Source organism: Anas platyrhynchos, chromosome 2 (assembly GCF_047663525.1).
Source record: "Anas platyrhynchos isolate ZD024472 breed Pekin duck chromosome 2, IASCAAS_PekinDuck_T2T, whole genome shotgun sequence".
Lineage (NCBI taxonomy): Eukaryota > Metazoa > Chordata > Aves > Anseriformes > Anatidae > Anas > Anas platyrhynchos.
The window spans coordinates 151,066,452-151,090,375 of NC_092588.1; the positions used below are offsets into that span (position 1 = coordinate 151,066,452).

At 39.8% G+C, this 23,924-nt stretch overlaps 1 protein-coding gene across 8 annotated transcripts in view; it reads right to left on the reverse strand.

Moving 5' to 3' along the window:
- RBM33 (RNA binding motif protein 33) overlaps window positions 1-23,924 on the reverse strand; it is a 99,420-nt gene that overhangs the window by 3,414 nt on the left and 72,082 nt on the right. For 2 of the 8 annotated variants that reach the window (XM_027450431.3, XM_027450433.3), the window contains exons 16-18: window positions 13,266-13,475; window positions 11,676-11,864; window positions 50-138 (exon numbers count right to left, since the gene is read on the reverse strand). In XM_027450431.3, the coding sequence (XP_027306232.3) occupies window positions 50-138; window positions 11,676-11,864; window positions 13,266-13,475 (488 nt within the window). Of the gene's footprint in view, window positions 1-49; window positions 139-11,675; window positions 11,865-13,265; window positions 13,476-22,421; window positions 22,595-23,924 lie in introns of those variants that run through there. The other 6 variants (XM_072033838.1, XM_027450432.3, XM_072033839.1 and 3 more) reach the window with 4 other exon arrangements.

The window sequence follows — 23,924 nt, forward strand, 5'->3', positions numbered from 1 at the left end:
TCTTTTGAAGGGAGGGAGTGAACCAAAGGTTACAGTAGTGCTTACTTACCTGTGGAATTTCTGTTGAAATGCTAAAGCATGTGCTGGCTCCTTAAACTTTGCTATGGCTTTCCGTTGTTGAGGAAGCATCTGTAAACTCTGTAGAGACAAAAAAGTCAAAATATATTTTTATTATTCAACTAAAATTACACTTAAAAGAAAACTCATTTTGCATCAAACCTATCAAAATTTTGTTTTATTTCTTTTCTCAGAAACACTTACTGGTGTTTATGGAATGGAAAGAGACTTTCATTGCAGTCAGGGGCCTAGCTGAAAGCTGGTGTGTTAAGCAACTGTGCCAAAGGGAAAACCTAGACTATTGCTGGCTAAGCAAAGACCACAATTCTTCAATCTGATCCACACAGATGAAACAAACCCTGCAGCCCGACTTCCACCAACTGACTGAGAAGCATTCAAATGGGCACAGTTTCACTTCACACACAAGCACCTGGATTCGCTCACCTGACCTACGTTAATGGATCACAGCATTTCACAGGTCAAAACAGAGCAGAAACGGGGAAAAAGTGGCAAACAGGCAAAAAGTTATAAGCTTTGATCTCTGGACTGTGTATCCTCGTGTTATTTCAACACAAATGGTTAGCTTTTGACTGACACTAATAATCCTGTGACCTTGATGAGATGATTTAGGACACAAATTTAAATATCCAAGTCCCAGTAATGGGAAACAATGCAACACATTTGCCTGCAAAAGTCCATGAGATATATGCTTCTCTTACTAAGAAAGCAGTATTTCACAATGCTGTAACAAACAAAAGATATGTAGTATTGAGGCCTCTAGAACTAGAAAATGCCTCAGCTAGGGAGCCGGAGCACTTATGTCCCTGTTCCCTGTTGACCGGTGGCCCTGTGGTCTTTGTAGTCATAGAATCAAAGAATATCCTGAGTTGGAAGGAGCCACCAGGGTCACAGAGACCAACTCTTGCCTCCACAAAGAACCACCAAAAACCAGCCCCTGTGTCTGAGAGTGGTGTCCAGATCCTACTTAAACTCCTGCAGCTCGGTGCCATGCCCACTGCCGTGGGGATCCTGTCCCAGTGCCCAACCACCTCTGGGTACAGAACCTTTCCCTAACCGCCAGCCTGACCCTCCCCTGTCCCAGCTCCATGCCGTCCCCTCGGGTCCTGTCGCTGTCCCCAGAGAGCAGAGCTCAGCGCCTGCCCCTCCGCTCCCCTCGTGAGGGAGCTGCAGGCCGCCATGAGGCCTCCCGTCAGTCTCACAAACCAAGTGATGAGAAGTTAACAGCCTTACTAAGGTTGAAATTGATACTTTGGTTAGAACAGTCTTCCCCCCTACACCTCCCAAAAAAAAAGACACTTCAGAAATATGAGAAAATTAAGTTTTACAAATTAAATATGTGCACTCCCAACAATCCGTGAGAACATGCGAGAGGCATTCATCATGACAGAACATCCAGGATGGAAATATCCTTCTACGCCAGTGTCTGAACACAGGCCACAGGGATTTTACAGTAACTAGGTTAAAACGTCTTCTGAAAGTTTCAATCATAATTTTGAAGCTCAATGTCACAGCGATTCCAGTATCTCACGATAAGTTTCTGAAGTTTAATTGCCTAGGCTGCAGCACACTGAAGACAATTGTTGTCATTCAGCTTCCAGCTCCCCACCATTCTCATGGCTTTGCATACAAAATTATATACCTACCATTCCTGCTTTCCATGCGTAAGTTTCCACATAAAGTCAGTCCAATTTTGCACTGAGCCTAATATATATTAAGTCACCTCAAAACTTTTCTAGGTTTCCGTGTAATTTCCTGGTTGTCACATATAAATTTAATTCTCTGTTCCTGTGTATCGCCTGCACTTAGCAGCATCCCCACACTTGTCAGTGACTCTAGCCTTCTCTAGGTCAGTCTCCAAAATTTTAAATTTCATCTGCAAAAACTTCGTATCATCTATTGAAGAAATACCAAACATCTTCAGACAAGCAACCGTTCCTTGGGAAACCACAAACAACCACACTCGATACATTTTTCAAGGGTAACATGCTTTGAGACATCTCAGTGAAAGGATTTTTATCCAACTACTGTGTGCAGTGCTTGCTCAATCTCATGCAGCATTTTAAGCAAGATGTCAAATGTCAGGATGAAATTTGCTATTAAAATTGCCTACTTATATCTTTTTTGGAGCAGGCTAAGAACGCGTTTATTTAACAAGAGCTGTGGTACCTGATAGTCGCATTTCTTCATTTTTAAGCCTGACAATTCAGCTGTAGGCTCTTTCTGTAGTTTATCCATCTGTGGATTTTGAAGTCATTAATTTTAGCACTGGTTACCTTGCACTACCTTGTAATTGACAGGAAACTTCCCTTTCACTATGAAAATCACAGAAGTTTATTATTTCCATTACTCTGACAATTTTAAAGTGAAAGCAGAGGAAACGATGAGGATATTATCAGCTTCATATTTGAAATAACTGAGAAAAAAGTGAGCAAAGTAACCAGCAGAAAAGTTCCAGTTGGTTAATTTGCACTGTACAGTTTTCGGAAATCTTGCAATAAGGGAAAGATTTAGCTAAATAACTAGAATTTGTTCTTTTCTGAGATAGTAGCAGTAAGATTTATCTAAAAAAATAAAAATAATAATAATAATAAAAAAAACAAACAACAAGCAAATAGGAAGATGTCTATTTTTTAATCAGAAAGATCTTTACAAGGTTAAGCACATTTTACCAACATGAATACTATCTAATTGCATAAAGCACCAAAGAATGAACTTGGAAAAAAGCTCAGTTCTCCTGTATGTATAGAAATCTGCTGGACTGGATGAGGGAGGTACTGAAGCTTGTGTTCTCCTTTACAGATGTCCCTTTATTATAACTTACAGAACTGTATTCTCTTGCTACCATCTTTTCAGTCTAGACTAAAGAATAAGTTTTAAAGACTAAAAACTAATTACAGCCATTAAGTAAAACATTTTTTAAAGAAGACACTTTTAAGAGTTAAAAGGAAGAAATGTAATTTAAAAAAAAAATATATGAGAAGTAAATCTGGTTCCTTGATTACGAGCCAAAGAACCTGAAATGATTAATATAAGAAAAACCTGTCTGAATCACTGAAAGGACAAATATTTCAGAGAGCAGTTGGACAACAGCAAGTACCCTGCAAGTCCTACTGTCACCTCATTCTCTCCCCCCTTTCCTGAGCTGTCTTTAGTTCTGCTAACAACTGATACTCACAGGATGTGATCAGTTTCAGAAGAGAGAAAATGTGCTTTTTTTCCAATAGTTGATCAATTATGACTTTAGTATGCTTGAAACGCAGAAAAGCAAAATTTGATTTTGCAGCTCATACACCCGTAATGATAAATTATTAAGAAGCTGCTCAGTAATTAGCATACAAGATTGACTAAAGGAAGACATTCTGGTGTAGTAGAGGCTTATTAGTGAAATTAGAAAGGCAAAGTATCTAAATCTTACTGTAGACAACATATTTGTGCTTTCACATGAATTAATAAAGCTTACTGGCTGACTAGTTTGGATATGTCACTGCCTGCTCATCTTTGTGTTGTATTATTGTCATATTTTCCAAAGCAAAAAAATGTAACCAAAACAATTTTGATTTAGAGTTTTAATTTTAATACTCAGTTGTTTTGGCAATAAAGCATCTATTCTTGGATAAGCCTATTGAAAAGCATCTTAATAACATTCAGTTTCACTTGTCAATATGGTGAAACAAAGTAAAAGGTTTTCAGATGATTTTCAGTGGAAGCAGCAACCATTGATACTCAGCCTGAACTTACTTGAAAGTTCTCAGTTTATTCAGTTCCCCCAACAGTATTTTATATTTCAAAGCCTCAACATCAATTATAACAATCAAAATTTTCCCACAGTCATCTGGCTAATGCATCCAGATGGGAGCCACCGTAGCAGCATGGATCGGTGTGCCACACTGGATCTCCACTGGCTGCAATAAGCCAATCCATCTGATCCTTTGCTGAACGGGCTCCATGGAATGCACTCACAGAGCCCAGCAGTAGGACAATCACTTCCAGCATCAATCTTCTCAACTACTGCAGTTACATGCTCTTGTGCTTTTCAGCAAGAGAGAATTTAGGACTGCACAACAAAAGGATAAATGAATGCTACACAAATGATACTCCTCTAATTGAAAACTGTCCAAAAGCTCCAATTAAACAGCTTTAATACAATTTCTCAACCTTCACTACACTCAAACCATGGTTGTGAAAGTGGTGCAGATTCGTGTTTGCCTCATTTAGATATAAAAAAAAAATGTTTTTGGTCTTGTTTTAACAAAAAATAAGATAATTACTAAGCTAATTTACTTTTACTATATGGATACCATAGCCTGAAATGCCATCACAAATACCTTTGCTGACAAAGACTTACAATGTTACAACACGAAACATGATCTACATTGCGTTTTCAAACAAATCATTATTGATAACTTGCAAACATGAGCATTTAGCTTGCTATCAGAAGTCTCTTGAAAATGTCTACTATTATTTTGAGACAACATACATTTACTTGTACTACTATATAAACTCCGAACTTCATGCTTACACAGTTAAGAGAACAACGAGGCTGACTGTCAGGCACAGAACAAGTCAGTACAATTTTGCTGGAGTGTGTAGGTCCTGACCTGCTGCTATCCTGAGCCTGAACAGATGGGCTATCAGCTGGGAATACAAACAAGTGTTCCACTTCAGTGGAAACCTGAAATAAAATAACTGCATATTCATCCTACTGGATTATTTCTGTCTCCTTGAATTCTGGGTGAGATGTAGTTTACAGTTGATCCTGCACTTAGGTGATGTTAACAGCTTCAGTTAACAGGTGATGTTGTCCGAAGAAACAGATTGGGCATGCAACCTGTGGAATTTTATCACCTCAACATTTTTTTTCAAGGCATTATCTTACGGACTTTACCAGCTTTTCCTACGTGCTAGGAAATTACACACAAAATTAATTCTGCATAACTTAATCACACTACCTTGTTATTTTGAGACCCCTATTTTTGTCACCTTTTTAGAATAACCAGGCAGCCATTGTTTTCAGTGATAAAATTCAGTACTCCTAGCACCCATAACATTCTTAGGATAGTCCAAGTGCTTGCACATTCACAGGGTCATTTCAAAATAACCTCCTAGAAAGCTGTTACATTTAATCAGCTGGACCAACTGCAAGTCTCTGCAAAAATACCAGTCCTTTGTAAGAAGTGCTAGCCCTCCAGGAACATCCCATTTCCAAAAACATCACAGTGATCACGACCATGCCAGTGACTTGCTCCAGGTTCAAGTCTGTAACAGCTATGGCTGAAACCAGACTGCCATAAGGTAAACGTGTTGCATGCTATTAGAGATAAGACTTTTTCTTCTTACAAACTCTACATGAGTTTTGGTTTGTTTATACTCTAAATTGTGAGTAACATGCTAATAAATGCATAACTGTATGTAGCTTAGACACATTCAAATCTATATTAAATGCTTCCTTCAATAATGTTCAGATACCACGCAAGTACCACAGATGAATGACATTTATGGAAGAAAAATGGTTTTAGAGCTGAGGTAGTATCAAAAAGAAGCTAAGACAGACAGGCCTTCATATGCTACTAATGACATCTGTTCTCTCATTTTCAAAGAATACATAGCATAAAACAATCCTTAGCTTTATGATCTCCATTACAACAATAAAAATGAGTTTATCTTTGACAAAATATCATGCCTCCCTATGAATTTGATCTGAATTTAGCATTATTCCAGTAGGTACTGATTTTGCAGGATGCTAAAGGAGAGTCAGGAGAGGCTGGGTAAGGACCAGCTACACAGCCTTGCTTTTGGACATGCACTGGTTCTACCAAGAGTTACTTGACTTCTCATATAATGGAGGGACATTGAAGTTTCCTCAACAGGAGATTTCTGCCACACTGCACTCCACAAGAATCTCCTTCCATCAGCAATTCCTAAACTGAAATATCACAATCCTTCCAACCGTCACAGCTCTGAAAAAACAACTTCATTCACATTTCCTCTTTAAGTTGACCTAGTCAGACGTTCACCAGAGGATGAAAACCCCTTCCCGGATCCGCTCAGGTGTAAAGGATTGACAATGCAATAACTTCCAGGGGATTTCATTGACTTGTTACTTTACAGATTAGGGCGTACAGATCTACCATACAGTTCTTCCTGGAGATCAGCCTGAGATCAGAGGTATTCTATGCATTTCCCCAATCGACTCCGGAGTAACAGAAGAGAGATTAGATCCTGACACAGTTTTAGCATTAAAAAAAAAAAAAAAAAGAAAAAAGGAAAAAAAAGAACCGTTTTATGCTGGGGAGGAGTTTTTTTTTTTATACAGAGGTGATTTTGGAAGCGTAGAGCTCATACTGATCTTCATTATTTCCCTTTTCTGCTTCTTTAGGTGCTGCCATGGGAAGATGTGTAGCTTTTGTAGAATGGTAAAGACAACAGTTTCAAACAACCACGATTTCATGAACACTCATGCTTTTGGTTGAGAGCTAGCCTACAACTGTTTTAAATCACTACTTAATTCAACATCTTTAAAAAAAAATCAGGTCTGACATTTTCTGCAACTGAACTATTACTAGTGACTAAAGAACGAATATCGTAAAAAGACTATTCCCTCTGCAGAGGCTGAGACCTACACTGGGCTCAAATTTATCCTTTACACATGCTTTGTCCTTACATCTACACTTTTCCAATATCAATAAAAAATAATGTTGAAATAACCTGCATATCAGCAGCACAATGATCTCTAGTTAAGCATCACTGAAAAACACTACCTTGACACATGCAACAGGACAACCAAGAGTAGAAAGCAAGAGATCTCTTGTAGGAACCAAGTATCTTTGACACTAAAGCTCTCAGAAGTTACACAGAGAGAAGGAAGTTAAAAGGAAGGTAGTAAGAGTACTGAGAGATGGAAACTAAGCAGGCAGGGAGTGAGACTGGAGCAAGAGCTCGTTTCAATTACAATAGACACGTGGGAAATAAAAGTTTCCTCCTCTAAATAATAGACTGTACATTCAGTTCATTGCTGAATTTAGGATTAGGGGGGTGACAGTCCATACACGGCTGCTAAAAAGGGTCTGTGCAATAACAAACTGGAAATTGTCATAAATAATAACATTACTAGTGTGTGATTCAATCTGCTCTCCAACAGTATGAACAGCAGCATGGCAGGTACTTTCTGAAAAGGAAAATCAGATTCTATTTGTTCTTCCATCCCTTTAATACACGGGGATACATTTTTATTGTTCTCACAGTTCCCTGACAGCTGAAGCATCTTTCTGTAGGTGACACTTCATAGCCATTGCCAACAGGCAGAGGCTGGAACAGAATGTATTTATTTTACCCTCACCTTTTGCATATGACTGCGCCCCTCCTGCCCTTCTTTCCGGCTTTTATGCTTTAAAAGTGCTCGCCTTTCAGCTTCTGTATGCAAGATGAGATGAGAAAAAGGGATAATCGCCTATCGTTGAGTTTCTCTAGCTCATACACTGCTCCATAGCGCAGCTGAACTGGACAGGCTCATTGTAGAGTTGCTCTCCTCTCCCTCAGCCCAAGGACAGGGCAGGACTGACCATGCTTTCTTCCACAGTCTGTGGAGAGACTCTCAGCTGCGAGAGCTGAAAATGTTTTTACAGGCAGGAAGAACAAACAGGTCACCAAAGCGGCGCTGCGCACCCCATGTGCCATGTCACACGGAGAAGAACCCTGCTGATCCTGGAAGAGCGCTCATGTTCTGGGCGCGCTCATCTACATGTGCTTGTCATTTCCACTGATAAGCCTTTACGCTAAAAATAAAATCATCAACTTTAGGTGGAGTGTTGGTGCAGATACTGTCTTTACCCCAAGTGGGCACTAGGTAGCACTATCACTCTAAGAAAGCAAACAGAAGCACATCAGCAAGGCAATTGTTTTCCCTTTCTGAGACTGGAAAATAAATGACTCTTACCAGAGTATAACTTATATTCATAAATACACTAAAAATACAGTTGCAGCATTCTAATCATCTCTGATATATAACAGTGGCTTGCTCCCCCCCCTCCTTTTTTAACATCAGAATTCATGATCTTGAATCTTTTAAAAGCAACACTGGGAATTTGCACTAATATTTTATGGTTGGAAACATCTAAATATATGGTTTAAGACAATTATGGAACAACTCCACAGGATGATCACGCAGTACTTGCATCACCTGAAGACCTAGAAAATGATTCTCTGTACCTGTCACCAACCTTAAGAAAATATATAAAGGTGGTGGTAACAGCTGAACACAAACCTCTGCAAACAGTACAAGACAGCATGAACATTAAACCTGGATTCAAGAGCATACAAAAAAAGAGCTAAGTTTTTCATAACTTTTGTAACTTCTTATGAAAGACAAAATTATTAGAGTGTCCAAAGTAGGGCTATAAAGATGGTGAAGGGTCTGGAGGGGAAGATGTGTGAGGAGCAGCTGAGGTCCCTTGGTTTGTTCAGCCCCAAGCAGAGCAGGCTGAGGGGAGGCCTCATGGCGGCCTGCAGCTCCCTCACGAGGGAAGCGGAGGGGCAGGCGCTGAGCTCTGCTCTCTGGGGACAGCGACAGGACCCGAGGGAACGGCATGGAGCTGGGACAGGGGAGGGTCAGGCTGGGGGTTAGGGAAAGGGTCTGCACCCAGAGGTGGTCGGGCACTGGGACAGGCTCCCCAGGGCAGTGGGCACGGCACTGAGCTGCAGGAGTTCAAGGAACGTTTGGTCAGCAATCTCAGACACAGGGTCTGTTTTTTGCTGGTTATGTGTGGAGCCAGGAGTTGGATACAATGACCCCTGTGGGTCCCTCCCAGCTTGGGATACTCTATAATTATTAATAATCTCCTTCAGGAAGTGGTTCTGGACAGATGTGTACTGAATGTCACTGCTGCAGTGCAGTCCCCAGGTGGCTGTATTTCAGTGGCGTGCTCAGAAAGCTTCTGTACTTTCAAATGTATTTTGGACTGCATGATTTTATTTATAACATGTAATTATTTTAGATTCATCACTCAGATTCTACTTCAGGGACATTATTTGTATCTGTATCTTCTCCAGAAGGAGGAGGACAGCAAGCCATATGCTGAAAGGAAGTGGTTTTCCTGGTATTTAATCATGTTTGAGTTGGAAGGTGCAGCTATGACTAATGGGCTGTTCCTGAAGCCTGGAAAATTTTCTTCAGTATCTGAGAATCTTAATAGTGTTTTTTCTCCTGTTCTAGTAACAAAGCAGCTTTAATGAATCAAGGATTAGAAATAAGGAGTCTACAGTGATAGTCAACAGAGCATAATTTTAAAAGTTCATATACAGGAAAAGACAATTTTCTCTATTTTTAGGGGATGGAAAGGAAAAATAGTAGATTTCCCACCTCTGAACTGTAAGAAATCTCCTTCATCTTTTGAGTGCCCAGCTGTTCCCACATTACAACTTACAGAACCATCATCTCAATGCAAACTGATTGCAAAGCTAGGAGCACTGAACATCATAAATTGAGGGGATTTTTGAACTTCCCTTCTTAAGACAGTTTTGTGCAAGGTAATGATACCTCAACGATACGAGAAAAAGGCAAAAGTAAAAATCCAAGCCTTTTGCATCCAGAAAAAGTGTAACCTCCTTTATGCCCAATGCATCTTTCTGTTCTCCTACTGCTTCTGGACTTCCACCTGACTGAGCTAAAAAGCTGAGCTTTCTTGAAGTCATTTCTGAAAAAGCAGCTAGAATTTCTGACTCCACCCTTTTCTTGGAGGTAGTTTTTTCTTTCCGCATTCCTCCTTTTCCAGTTCACCAAGTTTCAACACTTCGATTTCATCTTAAAATATCATAACTGCACTACCCAAAGGCGCTCTTCTGCTCAGGTCATTCCCATACCTGATGCATGAAATCTGCCAACCCCTCCTGGCCAGGAGCCCTTCCATTCACTACTCAGATCTCTTCCAGTGGCTCACTTCTGTACTCCTCATTGCAAATTACATACGTGAAGTGCATTTTAAAGAATGAAAATGTGATGTATAAAAGACCGTTATAAGCAGACTACTTCTCCCCTGGACATGTCACTATCCACACTTCCAAAACACCACTTAGTCGAAAGCAAGACAAGAAATTTCTAGCCTTCTACAAGCCTGATTTGAAATTCAAGGGTAGAATTAGCACAAAAAGCCTTCTGCATCATTAGCTAAATTCAACCATCTCTTTCAAGTACTAATTCTAGATATCTGGTGAGGTGAAAGCAGATGATTTACAACTTTCCAAGGGTACAGCTGACACTGTTGAGCTGCAAGAACACAAGGGACACGCATATATCAAATCCCACTGGAAAATTAGTCACAGGTTTCTTCCTATAAGCATACTTTCGAAACTGGTCTGTGACGCTACATTAAGATACTCCCGTTTGGAGTCTGCTAAGAAACAGCAAGTACTGAATAAATTTTTTAGCACATTCTCAATATCTTCTCTCAATCATGAATATTTCCTAGCAGGATTTCTATTAATCTCCTCCTAATATTCTCATGCAAGATTTAACAAGTAAACACTGACTAAATGTGCTCTGGAACTGTATGAATAATTTCCTCGAGTACTACAGAACACGAAGGGACAAAGTATTTTGTGAGAGTATTTTTGCCTTCACAAACAAATTAAACCTCTCTGAATTGACGACATAAATAATTCAGCGTTATTCCATTTACTAAATTGGGAAAAAGTGAGGCAGAGCGCACATCTTTAGGAAAGCACTGTGTTCTACAACAGAGAGATAATCCTATTCATAAACAAGTCTCCAAGCCACAAAATAGCTCCAATTAATGCATTGCATTTGTCTGAAAATGTTGATCCTGTCAAAATCAGCGCCCAAAACTGAAAAATTAAAGGAGAAAAATAATCATAATCTGCATGTTTCATTATCTGCTGATATTTTCAAATATACTAAAAATTCAGACATGGGCTCCTAAGCCCTTGGGTGCTTTGAAAGCCTCCTGTTTTGCTTAAAGCCAGTTTAACTGATACACCAATTCCAGGAGGCAGTTTTAGAACAGAAGCTTTGCAGCAGATATACCGGCACATATGTCATAACCTTGCTCACAGGCCCCTCCTGAAGAGAACCTCCTAAAAAGTAAATTAAAAATCCTTCAAAGCAGAATATGTTTTCATTTGAAAAAACAGGCAGTGCTACATGGTATAAAACCTCAAATGAATACTGTTCATTAAATACCCCAGGACTGCAATGACAGGAATCAGAAAAGAGTGTAGGTGCAAGCCAACAATAAAAACAGCAAGAAAAATGTATTTGCTTTGATATGATAATTTGGCTTTAACAAAACCTCACGGAATGGACGTGCTTGTATTCTATATGGAAATAATAGAGATAGTACAAGAACACCAAAATGAAGGAGACTCTTTTGCAGCAAGAATGTGACAGTTAGCAAAATTCTACTGCATTTCCCGTGCCGCAATGTAATCGCGCCTGTCTTTGCTATCAGGTGTGGTGTGTGTGGGTGGGGGTACCTTCAAACATAAATTACCAATAAACACACATTGTATTTAGTGTCAGGGAATTAATTGAGCTTTCCGGAATGAAAGACTTTTGGCACAAAAATTATAAACCAAGGTTGACCTACCTGAATGGGTCCCACTGACATCAGCAGGTTTTTCAGTTGGACATCAGTAGTTGATGAAGAAAGCCCTTCAACTGACACAATACAGGGCTGAGGTTTGCACTCCACCACTCGCAGGTTCTGTTTATTTGGCATCAAGCGTCCTCGGCCCATCTGGCCTGCTACTCCTCTGCCTCTCCCATGCATAATGACCTGCCAACAACAAAAGTAACAGTATTTTGATTTACTTACCTAGTGTTTCTGCTAAGCGCATTTGACAGATGATATAAAAGTTAGCAATTTACTTAAAGATTTGATTAAAGCATGTGTTGATTTAAAACAGCTTGTTGCTGTTAGCTTATTTGAAAGGCCACACATTAACATATCTCTCTATTGCTTATATAAACCTATTTTAAAGGGACAGAAAGTTAGAGATCATATTGAGACTAAAGCCTCAGCCTTAGCACAGATCAAGCAGTGGAAGGTCCCAGACCAAAGTGTATAACCTCGTTTTCAACACTGATCACATTATCAGGCATGTATTTAGCTCCCATATTTTGAGTCTGGTCAAAAAATCCAAAGTGATCCCTCTCATTTTTCTTAACCCACAGATATATTTAACGTATGCATAAGATGGGCAAACTGCTCCAAGTGTCTCCAGTCTCTGCTGCTTGCAACCACTAGTCCATTATCTGGATGGAGTGTTTAGGCATAGAGAAAAAAATAAAAAAATAATTGTTTTACAGTTCCTTTCCCCCAGATCCTGTAGGATCTGGAACCACAATATTCCCTGGTGCAGGCAATATGTATTCATTCTTGTAAATTAAAGGTCAAACAGTTGGGGAGAGAAAAATCAACAATGAAACAGTAACAAACATTGAACAATTAACACTTAACATTGAGATAACACTCAACACTTCCTCTTCTTCAGCAGGATTCCTACTTGAGAAGCCTAGGTAATGACTTTTCCTCTCTGCATCAGCAAGGAAATCTTAGCTTGCCATGAAGCTGGAAGGTTACTGCTCACAGTTCAAAACCAACCATTAACTTAAAAGCCAAAATCCCAGTTATTTTCAGGGAGCATCTTGGTTTGAAGATGAACAGAAAGCACACGCCAGTGCAACCTGAACGCCCTCCCTGCCTCCTCCCAGTGAATGATCAGTGCGAAAGCCTCATTCTGAGCTCACCGACTGTTCTGAGCAACACCAGCTTTGAGAACCACCCGAGGAGCATCCTGGAACAGCTGCTGCGTGCTCCTACGTGTGCAGCAAACAGCCTGAATACAAGCAGTAGCACAACTTCAGAATAACTCCTGGGTTTTAAGCCAGAAAGCACGTTGGACGCCGTTCCTCTAGTAGCTATCTTGAGACACACGCATTTCCCATGGGGAATACTGTGCTGGCCAGAAAGTCATCGGATGAAACAACTTGCAGGCATCACCACTCTGTGCTGGATACAAACAGGCCTCTATAGATTAAATGCTTTATATGCAATTATGCATCTCCTGGGTCATGCAGCCCTGTGCTAGTAATTGACAAACAGAATGCTAGTTATTAATATAGCAACACAGCTAGACAGTAAAACTTCTAGCAGCGATATGCATCTAAAAATCACCTTTTTAGGTTGATGGATTCCCTGGATGTTTTTGACTCCTTGAGGAGCTGGTGAATGGATCTGTGCCTGCTGCTGCTGTTGGTGCTGCTGCTGCTGCATTCCCTTTGTCAATGTGACCTTCCGCACTGGCTGCTGTTTCGGCTCCAGAGGTTGTTGAGGCCGCTGGGGCTGGCCCTCTGGGTGAAAAAAGCCAGCATCCTCTCCCCCCTGCTGAAATCAACAACACAACACGCGGCTCAATGTCTACGCAGTGCAAACACTCGCCCTGAGAAACCTCCTGTGACATCCAGCTCAGTTAGAGCACAGCAAACACTCATCGATTTGCCTATTAAAACAAACCAGCGCCTGTTACAGAAGTGTGTAAGGGCTCAGCCTGGAAATTACGCTTTAGTCTAAAACAAACCCACAGTAGCTAAGTACAGCTTATTTCGTTTGAACTTTATTATCGATTGCTGTGTTCAGTAACATCTTTTCAAACCCAAATCAGCGAGGTATTTTCACTTCTCTTTCCAAATTATTCTTCCTTCCAGGTTTACATATGAAATATGCTTATTGCTTTTTGGTGGTGGTGGATTGTTTCCCCCCCATAGAGACGTACACGTTACAGAGAACTGTGAAGGCTGGAAGAACCACACAAGTACTCTGCTCATCTTTCAAAGTTGAATCTCTAATTAGAAATTAGTATTTATTTTGAAGTGCATATTTATGCTGCCTGCTTCCATACCAACAAGCTTTTAAGCTATCTTCATCCCCAACCACTGTCCAGGTTTGGAACAGTTCGAACAGTTCTTCCCCAAGGTTTTTCTTGTTTGGTTTGGATTATAATGCTCTTACTGTAAATATTTATACTCACAAGCACAAATAAACAATGCCCTCTCCGATCCAATGACCCCTAACTCTTTCTACTACTTCTCACTGAGCACACAGCACAGATGTGAGGTGAAAGCACTAGGAGATGAGTGATTCACTTCCACTGCCCCTGCCCAAGCAGTTTGGCTTTGTACAAACAGAGGGGAGATTCTTGAATTTATGTCTAGCTTTCCAGACTAGATACCGAAAACCAGCATCTATAAAGGGCTTCAAATCATTGCATGTTTTCTGCATGGTTTTGACAGTAAAATTTATATATTAGCTGGAATGCAACATTCTCCAATCTGCTAATATTAGTCAACATTGTTTGTATTATTTTACATGCTCAAAAAATACTGATGCTTGCTGCCTGAGCACCCAGCATTGACCTGAGCACGCAGCTGCAGGACCAGCAGGAAGCCCCCCATCACCTACTGCCACTGGGGAGCAAGGCAGGGGAAGAAGTTCATTAATCCCCAATCCCACTGGTGCAACACCTGAGAGTCAGGCTGAATAAACACAGACAGGACTGCAGGCTTTATTTAAGCCCATGACAAACCTCATGCAACCTTGCAAAAGCCCTCGAATAGAAGGTGTGTCTGAATAAAAAGCAGGAATTGTGAAAGCATCTCTATTTACGCAGTTTCTTTCTTTTTGCTTAAATATTGACGAGTCAAAAGTCCTTCTGCATCTGTACCAGATGTCACTAACCAGAGAGGTTCATGTTAACCGGCACGTTTCTTGGGGACAAGCAGACAAAACACAAGGCTGCAGAAGGAGCAGGTTTATGGTCCAAGAGTGAGATTACCTCGACTGAGAAAGCAAATCATTACGCCTCTACCAGGATTACACAAAAGCAAAAGAAACACCTACTGAAGACCACTTGCTACAAAACCCTTTCACTATTATTCGAAAAGAAGTAGTCCAGAACAGGCAGTATCTATGATATTCTCATATTTTCAAGACCACTAGTGCACAATTCAAATCCCTAAACCACATTCTGTTTTATCCAGTAGATGCAGGCAACAAGTCCTCAAGAACTCGACTATGTAAATCCCAGACAAGTTAAACCCCCCAAAATTGGCTTCATCACTGCCTTGCACCATCTACATTTCAAAAGCACAATCTGTCATAGGGAAAATCTTGAAGCTCTTCCTACTTAAGGGCTTTCTGCCATGGTATCCACAGTGAGAAAGCAAGAGAAAACTGCATCTATTTTTCCTACTTCTAAACAAATTTGTTTTTTTCTGTGCTAAACTGAACGGCTCCATGCTGAATGAGGCTTCACAATTTTGTACATAAACCTTTGAGATCAGTAACTAGAAAGATATTATGAAGTTTTCTCTTCAACTGCTGCTCAAAAAAAAGAAAAAAAGCAGCAGCTCTCCTCTTCTGAAAAAACAAACATATGCACATAAACAAGTATCTTAGCAAGAACCCAGTATTAAATCCTCTTCATTTTAGTATTAATTCCACTATGAGCATCAGCATAAGCCTTATGCTCTGGTCAGATAATTTCCTTTATTCAACCTTACAGCAGCTGGAAGATTATGAAACAAAAACGAACAAAAACTCCTAGGAGGAATTTAAATGGAAGAATGGGGAGTTAAAATCTAAACTACGCAACCTGCCTGCTGTGAAAAACAGCCATAAGTATCTGCAACCATTTGTTTCTAAACCAAAAATTATTCCATCCCATACAAAGAGCATGAGAGCAGGGCCCTCATGTACAAAATGTGCTCATTACTGAAACTTCAGAAGCAAACAACCATTTGCCGTAAGGGGCAGGGACAGTCAACAACCTAATATTTAACTTGCAAGCCCAATTATCACCAAATAAAACTGTAAAGATTAATGCAGGAAACAAACAATCACACAAAACTCGAACAGAGCCAAATGCAAACACACAGTATTGGTTCAAATTCATGGAAGATCTAATGGGACTTTTTCTCTGCTGGGGTCTATAGTGGGTTGAGACCCAGTCTTGGGTTGAGACTCGGTCCGTGGGTTTCAAGCACTAGCACGATGTTCCTGACAATTCCCTGGGATGCTGATCCAGTCTGAAAAGGTGGAAGCATCCCTGGACTTTTTATGAGTTAATACATTTTAAAAACATGAAAACCTGTATAGAACAACAAAGGAAGTCCACAGGGTAAGAAACAGAGGGAGCAAAGCCTGCTGGATCCTGCAACAAGAAAGGAAAACAGGACAACTGGATCAAAACTTTGTAACGCCTCTCTGAACACCTCCTGCCACTGGAGATGACTGGAGCTGGCAAGGACAGAGGGCTCCCTGCTCACTGACCTTCAGCAGTACGTTGCAGCACTGTACAGCCAGTCCTGTCTTCCACTTTAGACAATGTTGGTGTTTTTCTTAAGGAAATGAAAAACAAACACAGCTCCTAGGTCAATATGCACTTAACAAGCAAAACAAAGTCTCAGGTAACAAATTTTAACCAGCTGAAAAAAGAATCTGTGCCAAAGTCATGTCAGTGCAAGGACCAGCACTGCTAGAGCCAAAGGGCTCTAAATCTGCATAGTGCTATTTAGTGGCAAATTAAAACATGGCACTCACCATCATACCATCTTTAAACTCCTTACATGCAAGGTAATTGCTGGCTTTTTCAGGAATGCAAATAAAGAACTAAGTCTCAAGCAAAAATAAAGCATAAAGAGCTTTAAAGCCTGGCCTTAAAGCTACAAAACCTCACACATTGCTTACGGGCCACACGTTCACATGAGAATATTAACACCTCAGAGGAAGAAATGCATGCCTGTAAATAACACTGTTGGATGTTCACTCCTGGCTTTCGCTCCAGAGGCAAACACCCGGGCAGAACCCATTAGGCTACTTAAACACATGGCAAAGCTACAGGTAAGGAGGCAGGCAGAGCAAACTGGTAGTGCAGAAGCTACCAATACAACATCTAAGTGATGGAAACTGAACTGCTAGCATCTCCTCTACTTCAAACATCCCACTTCTACCTCATTTGAGATCCACTTTTTCTTAAGGACTTGATTTCTCTAATGATGTTTTCATTAGCTAACATCCCCCCTTCCCCCCAGATATAAACATGTAGAAATAGAATGATATATTGTAAGTCTTTATAAAGCACTTTTTTTTTTTCCTACCCTTTTGGGATATACTGGGCAACCCTAAATCCTTCTGCAAGGAATCTATCCATCATCATGGCCTGCTTCATACAGCCTGATGCACTGGAAGTGCTGAACAAGGTAGAACAATTCTCAGCCCACCACAGTCCTATGCTAAGACCTGAGACCGATTGTTACAATTTCTGATTTTATAATGCAAATTTCTCTAAAGTCCCCTACAGATAGGTGAATTTCATCTTGTGTCTGCAAACCAGTAAAGGGAAAACGCTTTTCAGTTATTGCCTACTGCTTAATTCCTGCATTACAAACCATTTTGACCTTCAAGCAATGAATTCCCAACTTTTATACAAGGTCTACCTTCCTAAATTAACATGAAATTAGGAAAGTGTTCTCCTGAATGAAACTTTATAGTTACTTGCCTAATTCAGGAGTAATAAAAACACTTTTAGTAAGGGACAGGAGTTCTGTTCAGGGGAAATCTCAAAAACTGTCTTTCAAATTGAAAACACTGTGAGATTGCTAGCAGTGCCAAAACTAAATTAACTTATAATACTGCATGTAATTAAACACTAGTCAAAAGATCTAGATGAAAGGATTTGATCTATACGGTGAACATTTTTCAAACGTTACTGTGTAAGAATCTGCAGACTAACAAAAAAGAGAAGTTATGCCATTTGAGGGCCATGAATTTCAGAATCAGTTCCCCGATAGTAATCGGGGCTGGTTTCCAATATTGACACTCGTTCTCTCACTTGTCAGTGCTGTGCATTCAGAAACACAAAGACCATCCTGCCAAATAGGAGATCACGAATCCTAACCCCAGAATTTTCTGATCCTGCCCGAATTTCGCAAGCTGAAGCTCTGCGCTCCATCATAATCATTGTGACAGTTTTGTAATGAAGATGAAGTTTATTTGCCACCAACATTAGCAGGACAAATTTATTTATAACAAACGCCTTAAAATGTACTGATAAAACTGCCTATTGATAGTGTCAGAGCTTCCTGCAATTTGACAGATCAAATCTTATTTTCATTCTTAAACCCCATGAAGGAATGGTATCACCAACCTGCATTCTGTAGTGAGCAAATTGATTAATCCCCCTCTATAGAAATCTCAACTCTTGATTACACCTATCAGACGTTAAGCAGCATTATTCTAGAGTGACAACACTTGACAAATTCCCAAACCATTTTTCTCAGCCTTTGTGGCCCTGCTAGCTTGTATTAACCCTGATGAAAAATTAATTTTCCTTATCTTCTGCTAAACCCCAAAATCCAAATCCGCCAAACTGGCAACTCTTTCTGTAAAGGTATTATGAAAACCTCGAAAAGATTAATTGCATGTCTTCAGGTGACATTAAATTAATTTCTGCACTCGTGACAGACATTTGATACTCCGTACTGAGAGGACAGATAACATTGTCAGGATACACAGAAGGACAGTGGTGCGGTGTCCCAGGGCAGCCTCTTATGAATTCTCCTCTCGATAAGGCCATACTTCACTGTCACCGGCACTGTTAGGGATCTTGCAGCCCATAGACCTCACTGCACAGGTTTCTATTAACTACGACAATGCCGTGTCTATCCGTGTAATCTTTATAAAGCTAATTCAAAAAATCACCCAATAGGAAAGGGATGTGCATGCCGGATAAAGCACTTAAAGGAAATAAACTCCGGGTGATTTGTGTAAAAATAACCCGGAGAAGGAAAATATTTTCATCTTTTCCCAGACGTACTATAAATCAAATTCTCTGTAACACGACAAAGGCTTGAATCTTGCAGGAAAATCTCAATCCAGAAATGTCTTGTAATTGATTTCCTCTACGAAAAACTCCTCATCTGCTACCAGTTTGAGTCAATATTTCTAGAAATGAGTACTTCTACGGTATCGCAGTCGTTCAGAGGAAAAAGCACCTACCAGGTTACTAAACTCATCTTCACTTCAAGGACAAGAACAAATTACTGTTTTCTTTCATCAGTTATGTGGATTTTCATATGTAAACTTTTTCTTTTTACTGATAATTCAATTGATTGTCAAACAGACAACTACTCAGACAGCTGTGATCACCACATAACAGATAGAGTTCGATTAAAAATCATAGAAAGCAAGAAAGACTATCATGAAATACATGTGAATAATCTCTCATTACAATAACCAAAATTAAAGGCAAATTCCTAATAATTAGCTGTTTCTCTTCAATTGGTGTTCCAAACATTTTACCACTGTGATACTGCCGGGGACCTGGGAAAAGAAAGCCCAACCATTTGTGAAATACCCCACAAACCAGGAACATGAACAAGCACTCTTTATGAACAGCTGAAAATCTATTTTCAGTCTGTCAAATGCCAATAAGAAACACCTGGAAACCCTTTACTGAAAGGTCTTAGAAGGCTTTTAAAGTATTTTTTTTAAATTCAAGAACAGCAGTACTAAAAAAAAAAAACCCTCCTGCTCTCTAACCAGGCTGCAATACACTCCTTGATTAATAGACTCATTATTAATGACACATTTAAGACACACTAATGGTATGGTTTTGACTTATGAGAACCTGCAGAAATAAGCTGCATCAGCCTACAGAGCATGCAGAACTACCAAAGCTTCCCCATTCACACCAGAAAAATGCCACTTTTGGTGCTGTGGTTTATTTTTCCTGGCCAAAAACTTTGGCATGAGGCAAACTTACCTCAAACAAGAGCACTCAGACTAAGTAATAAATAAAATCCAGAAGTGGTTCCCTCCCCATAAAAAAAAAAATGAACAAGACACTGTTAAGCTGCTTCAGTGAAGCATGATTTGATGACAAACTTCTCTTCTAATAGTGCCTAATGGTGTACGGAGAGTCAGAACAGCAGAAGCAAACACCTCATAAAAAAGCAGCTAATTCCATTTAATCCCACGTACTAACAGACTCCTTACCTTTAAGTATTTCCTCTTATGTCTGAGAGAACTAAGGCATGGAAAAGGACTGGCCAAAAGGCAGAGAAACCCATCACAAAAATATAAATGCTGTTTCAAAGCTGCAGCAAAGACAACAGAGGTCGTGGATGCCCTATCTTGAACTACCTAAAGGTGTTCAAGGCCAGGTTGGATGAGGCCCTGGGCAACCTGATCTAGTAGGTGGCATCCCTGCCCATGGCAGGGGGTTAGAGCTGGCTGGGCTTTAAGGTCCCTTCCAACCCAAACCATTCTAAGATTCTGGACTGGGCCTGTATTTTACTCTAAGCACCACCTTTGTTTTTACATTTCTGTCCACAAATATACATCACCGGAACATAGATATCAAAAATATGTTTTTGAGCTAAGTTTCCTGTGTCCCTATTCATTTGTCAGTATTCATGTCCAGGGTATTTTTGTACAGAATATTACAATGAAAACTGGACAGGCAGAGAAATTACCAAGAGAAACCACTTCTGTTTGAAAATACCAGCGATTCCAAAGCTCCTCAAAGAGCGCTTTTGAACTGGACACCTGGTATGTTAGAAAACACAAATACTGGCGATCAGAAATCAGTACAGTGGGAGCTTCCCTCATTTCTAGGTTCCTTTCTAGGTTCCCTAGTTCACGTTTCCTGTGACCCTTCCAACTCACAGCCACCTCTGTGTTAAAGGTCTATTCCAAACCGTCAACCTGAAACGCCATTTAAAAGACATTTGTGACACCTTGAACTATTAAATTTAAACTGGACAAATCTGCATTTCTCCCCACCAAATTCATTGATTGCATTCAAGTAATTTTCATTTGAAAGCTGGCTCTTTGTTACGTACTTCAGTGGTGTTAGAGCTGCCTTTAGTCATTTCCCATCAGGAAATGAGATGCTCCATAACACCAACATGGCATCAATATGAATTTCACACTGTAACACTTACAGTGGCAGAAAAACTCTCCTTTGAGACTTAACAACAGTGACAAGCAATACCAAGTGCCTTGCTTTCAGGGTATTCAGGAGGACGCTGCTCTTCTTCAACATACAATTTAAAAGTCTCCTGAGGAAAAGGAGAAACTTGTTCTCCAGCCTTCAATAGGAAATACTTTATTGCACTTTGCTTCCAAGTTAACCACAGCAAAGCGAAATTCAATTTAGTTCGGTATCTCCTTCTCTTTTTTGAGGATTTTATTACGAATCCATAAAAAGTACTGCTTGCATCTGGTTTGGCTGTCACCTCAAATCCCTCTAGTTGCTGAGTGTGTCCACACGTGCCCTTACATTTCGCTTGCCCAGGAACTGAGCATGTCCCAAACAGCACATGGAGTTGCTTCTAAGTAAAGAACTGCCCCCGAGCCACCAGGTATTCTGTCTCCGTAGGGCCCATCCTCGTTGGAGGTCTGGGAGGACAGTTCATTTGTTTTGAAATACTCCGTAAAATAGTATGCCTTTTTCGTAACAGGAATAGTACCTGACTTCCTTTTTTTTTCACTCTGATATTTGTGGGGAAGAAATCCACGTTCATTTGTGACATATTTCTACAGCACTGTCTCGCAGGCTGTGGCAGGCAGAGTCCTTTTTCAATGACACTTGAATTAGTACTGCTGCAGAGGTCTTGCCCATTCTGACACAATTATCACTCTAAATGATATCTGGACATTCAGATATGATGGCTTCAGCCTGTTCTGTCTGCTTCCAATATGGACATTATCCACAGCTCCTTCAAACAGTTGGATTGGATGAACTGCAATGCCATTCTCTAGTTTCTTAAAAAATTAATCGCACTGTGTGTGGTGCCAGTTCCTGTGTTCTGTTTCTCACAGCTGGTAGAAGAGCAGCGATCTCTCCAGAACTTGTCATGCAAACAAAGAAATCTTGGTGTTTGTAATTCCTGACATATTTAGAGGAAAGGCGCTATAGAGCTTTCAAGTCAAATACTTTTAATTGAACTTGAAACATACACATGCATGCAAACACAGGTACAAACAAAGTGAAGTTGGTTGATAAGGTTACATTATTAAACAAGAATCATCTAAATCAGTGTCTTTGTCCATATTTAGAACTCCACATTCCACTATTTCACTTCTCAGTTACTTGAAATAAGAATGAAGTTGTTTATCTTCCATTCCCATTTTCTTTTTACAATCCAAGGACAATTTTGTAACAGACTTTTCAAACAAGACTTGCCAATACTTTCTTCAAGCTTTTCAGATGAAGCATCTCAGGTTTTCATGATTAAGATCACTAATAAGATAATGTTGCTTTTAATCCGATAGGGAACACTGAGATTTTTGTGTAGTTTACAGATATATGAAACAAGATCATTGTGCGGCTTTCCACAGAGACAAAGATTGGTGTGTTCTTGTTGCAGCGTAAGAAATCAGCATTTTCAGGCCTTTGGGACAGACATATATCACTTTAACCATGGCAGACCATTTTCTGGCTAGAGAAAAATCATCCAACAACAACATAAGATGACTGAAAGATACAGAGATTTTAAGACTTTATTACCGTTTCCCAAAGAACCTCAAACAAAACAAAAACTAAATTCAGCACCCACTCCATAAAACCTTCAGATATTTAAGGATGTATTTGGTACAAACCTGTTCTTCTAGGACTAAAGACACTCCTAATATACCGACTTTGGGAATTCAGCTGAGCTACCACCACAACAGCTAAGGTGTCAGAAAACCTGACCTGTCCAGAGGTAGTGATGGGAATGATTGATCAAAAACGGTTAAGAGATCTTCAAAATGAGAGACAAGCCACAAAGAGGGAAGTATTTTTTCCCCATGTCTCTTGAGGCAAAATACAAATAGTCAAATTCAAACTGCAGCAAAAAAATATGGCTTGGTCAGTAAGAAAAAAATCTCCTAAATGTACACATTAACCATTGAAGTAGATGGCCCAAGAAATCTCCATAAATGAGATCTCAGACAAAAAGCTGGACAGATCCATCAGGAGTGCTATGAAGTTCACCTCTCTTCAAGGTGGAATAAATGGTCCTTTCACCCATTTTCTATAAGAGATTTATTAGGGTATTTCTGCCTGACAAATAACGCCCTACAACCTCTCTGAGTTTATTCTTATGCAGATCCTTAGGACTGAGTTCAGGCTCCTTTCCAAGGAACCAAGCGTATCTCAAGACTTTTTCTTAGCAGAACATGTTAGTATGAATACCCAACACGTACGCTGAGCGACTTCTGGAAAAGCTGAATTGGAAGACACAGCAACCATAAAGAAGATTGGATCTATCAAAAGACTTTTGGGCCTCCATGAAAAAAAGTCAGAATTCATTTGCTAAACTCTTAGCACTATCTCATTTTTCCAAGAGTATAACATTTAAAGAAGTAATTAATATGGAAAACTATTCACTGTACTGCCATTCCTGCATAAATTAAAAAAATATTAGAAAGGGGTGGGCGTATCTGGTGGTGGGTTTTTGTTTTTCCTGGAGAAAAAAGGCAATTTGTTAAAAAAAAATATAAACACACATTAAGTATTGTACCTAGCATGTATCACCTTGGTATGAGGACTTAGTCTGACATAAAGAAAAGGGAAGTAGAAAATGACCAGAATTTCCTTTAAGAAGCCATAAATAAAGGCATCTTACACATCAGATGAACTGGAGTAACTAACATATTTCTTAGGATTCAATTAGTAACTCTTACAATTAGGTAAAAATAGTTAAAAAGTAAAAACCTCTCAAGAGAGAGTATCATAGGAAGAGATTAGTTCTTTTACCTTAAATAACAAGGATTACTTTTATCTGG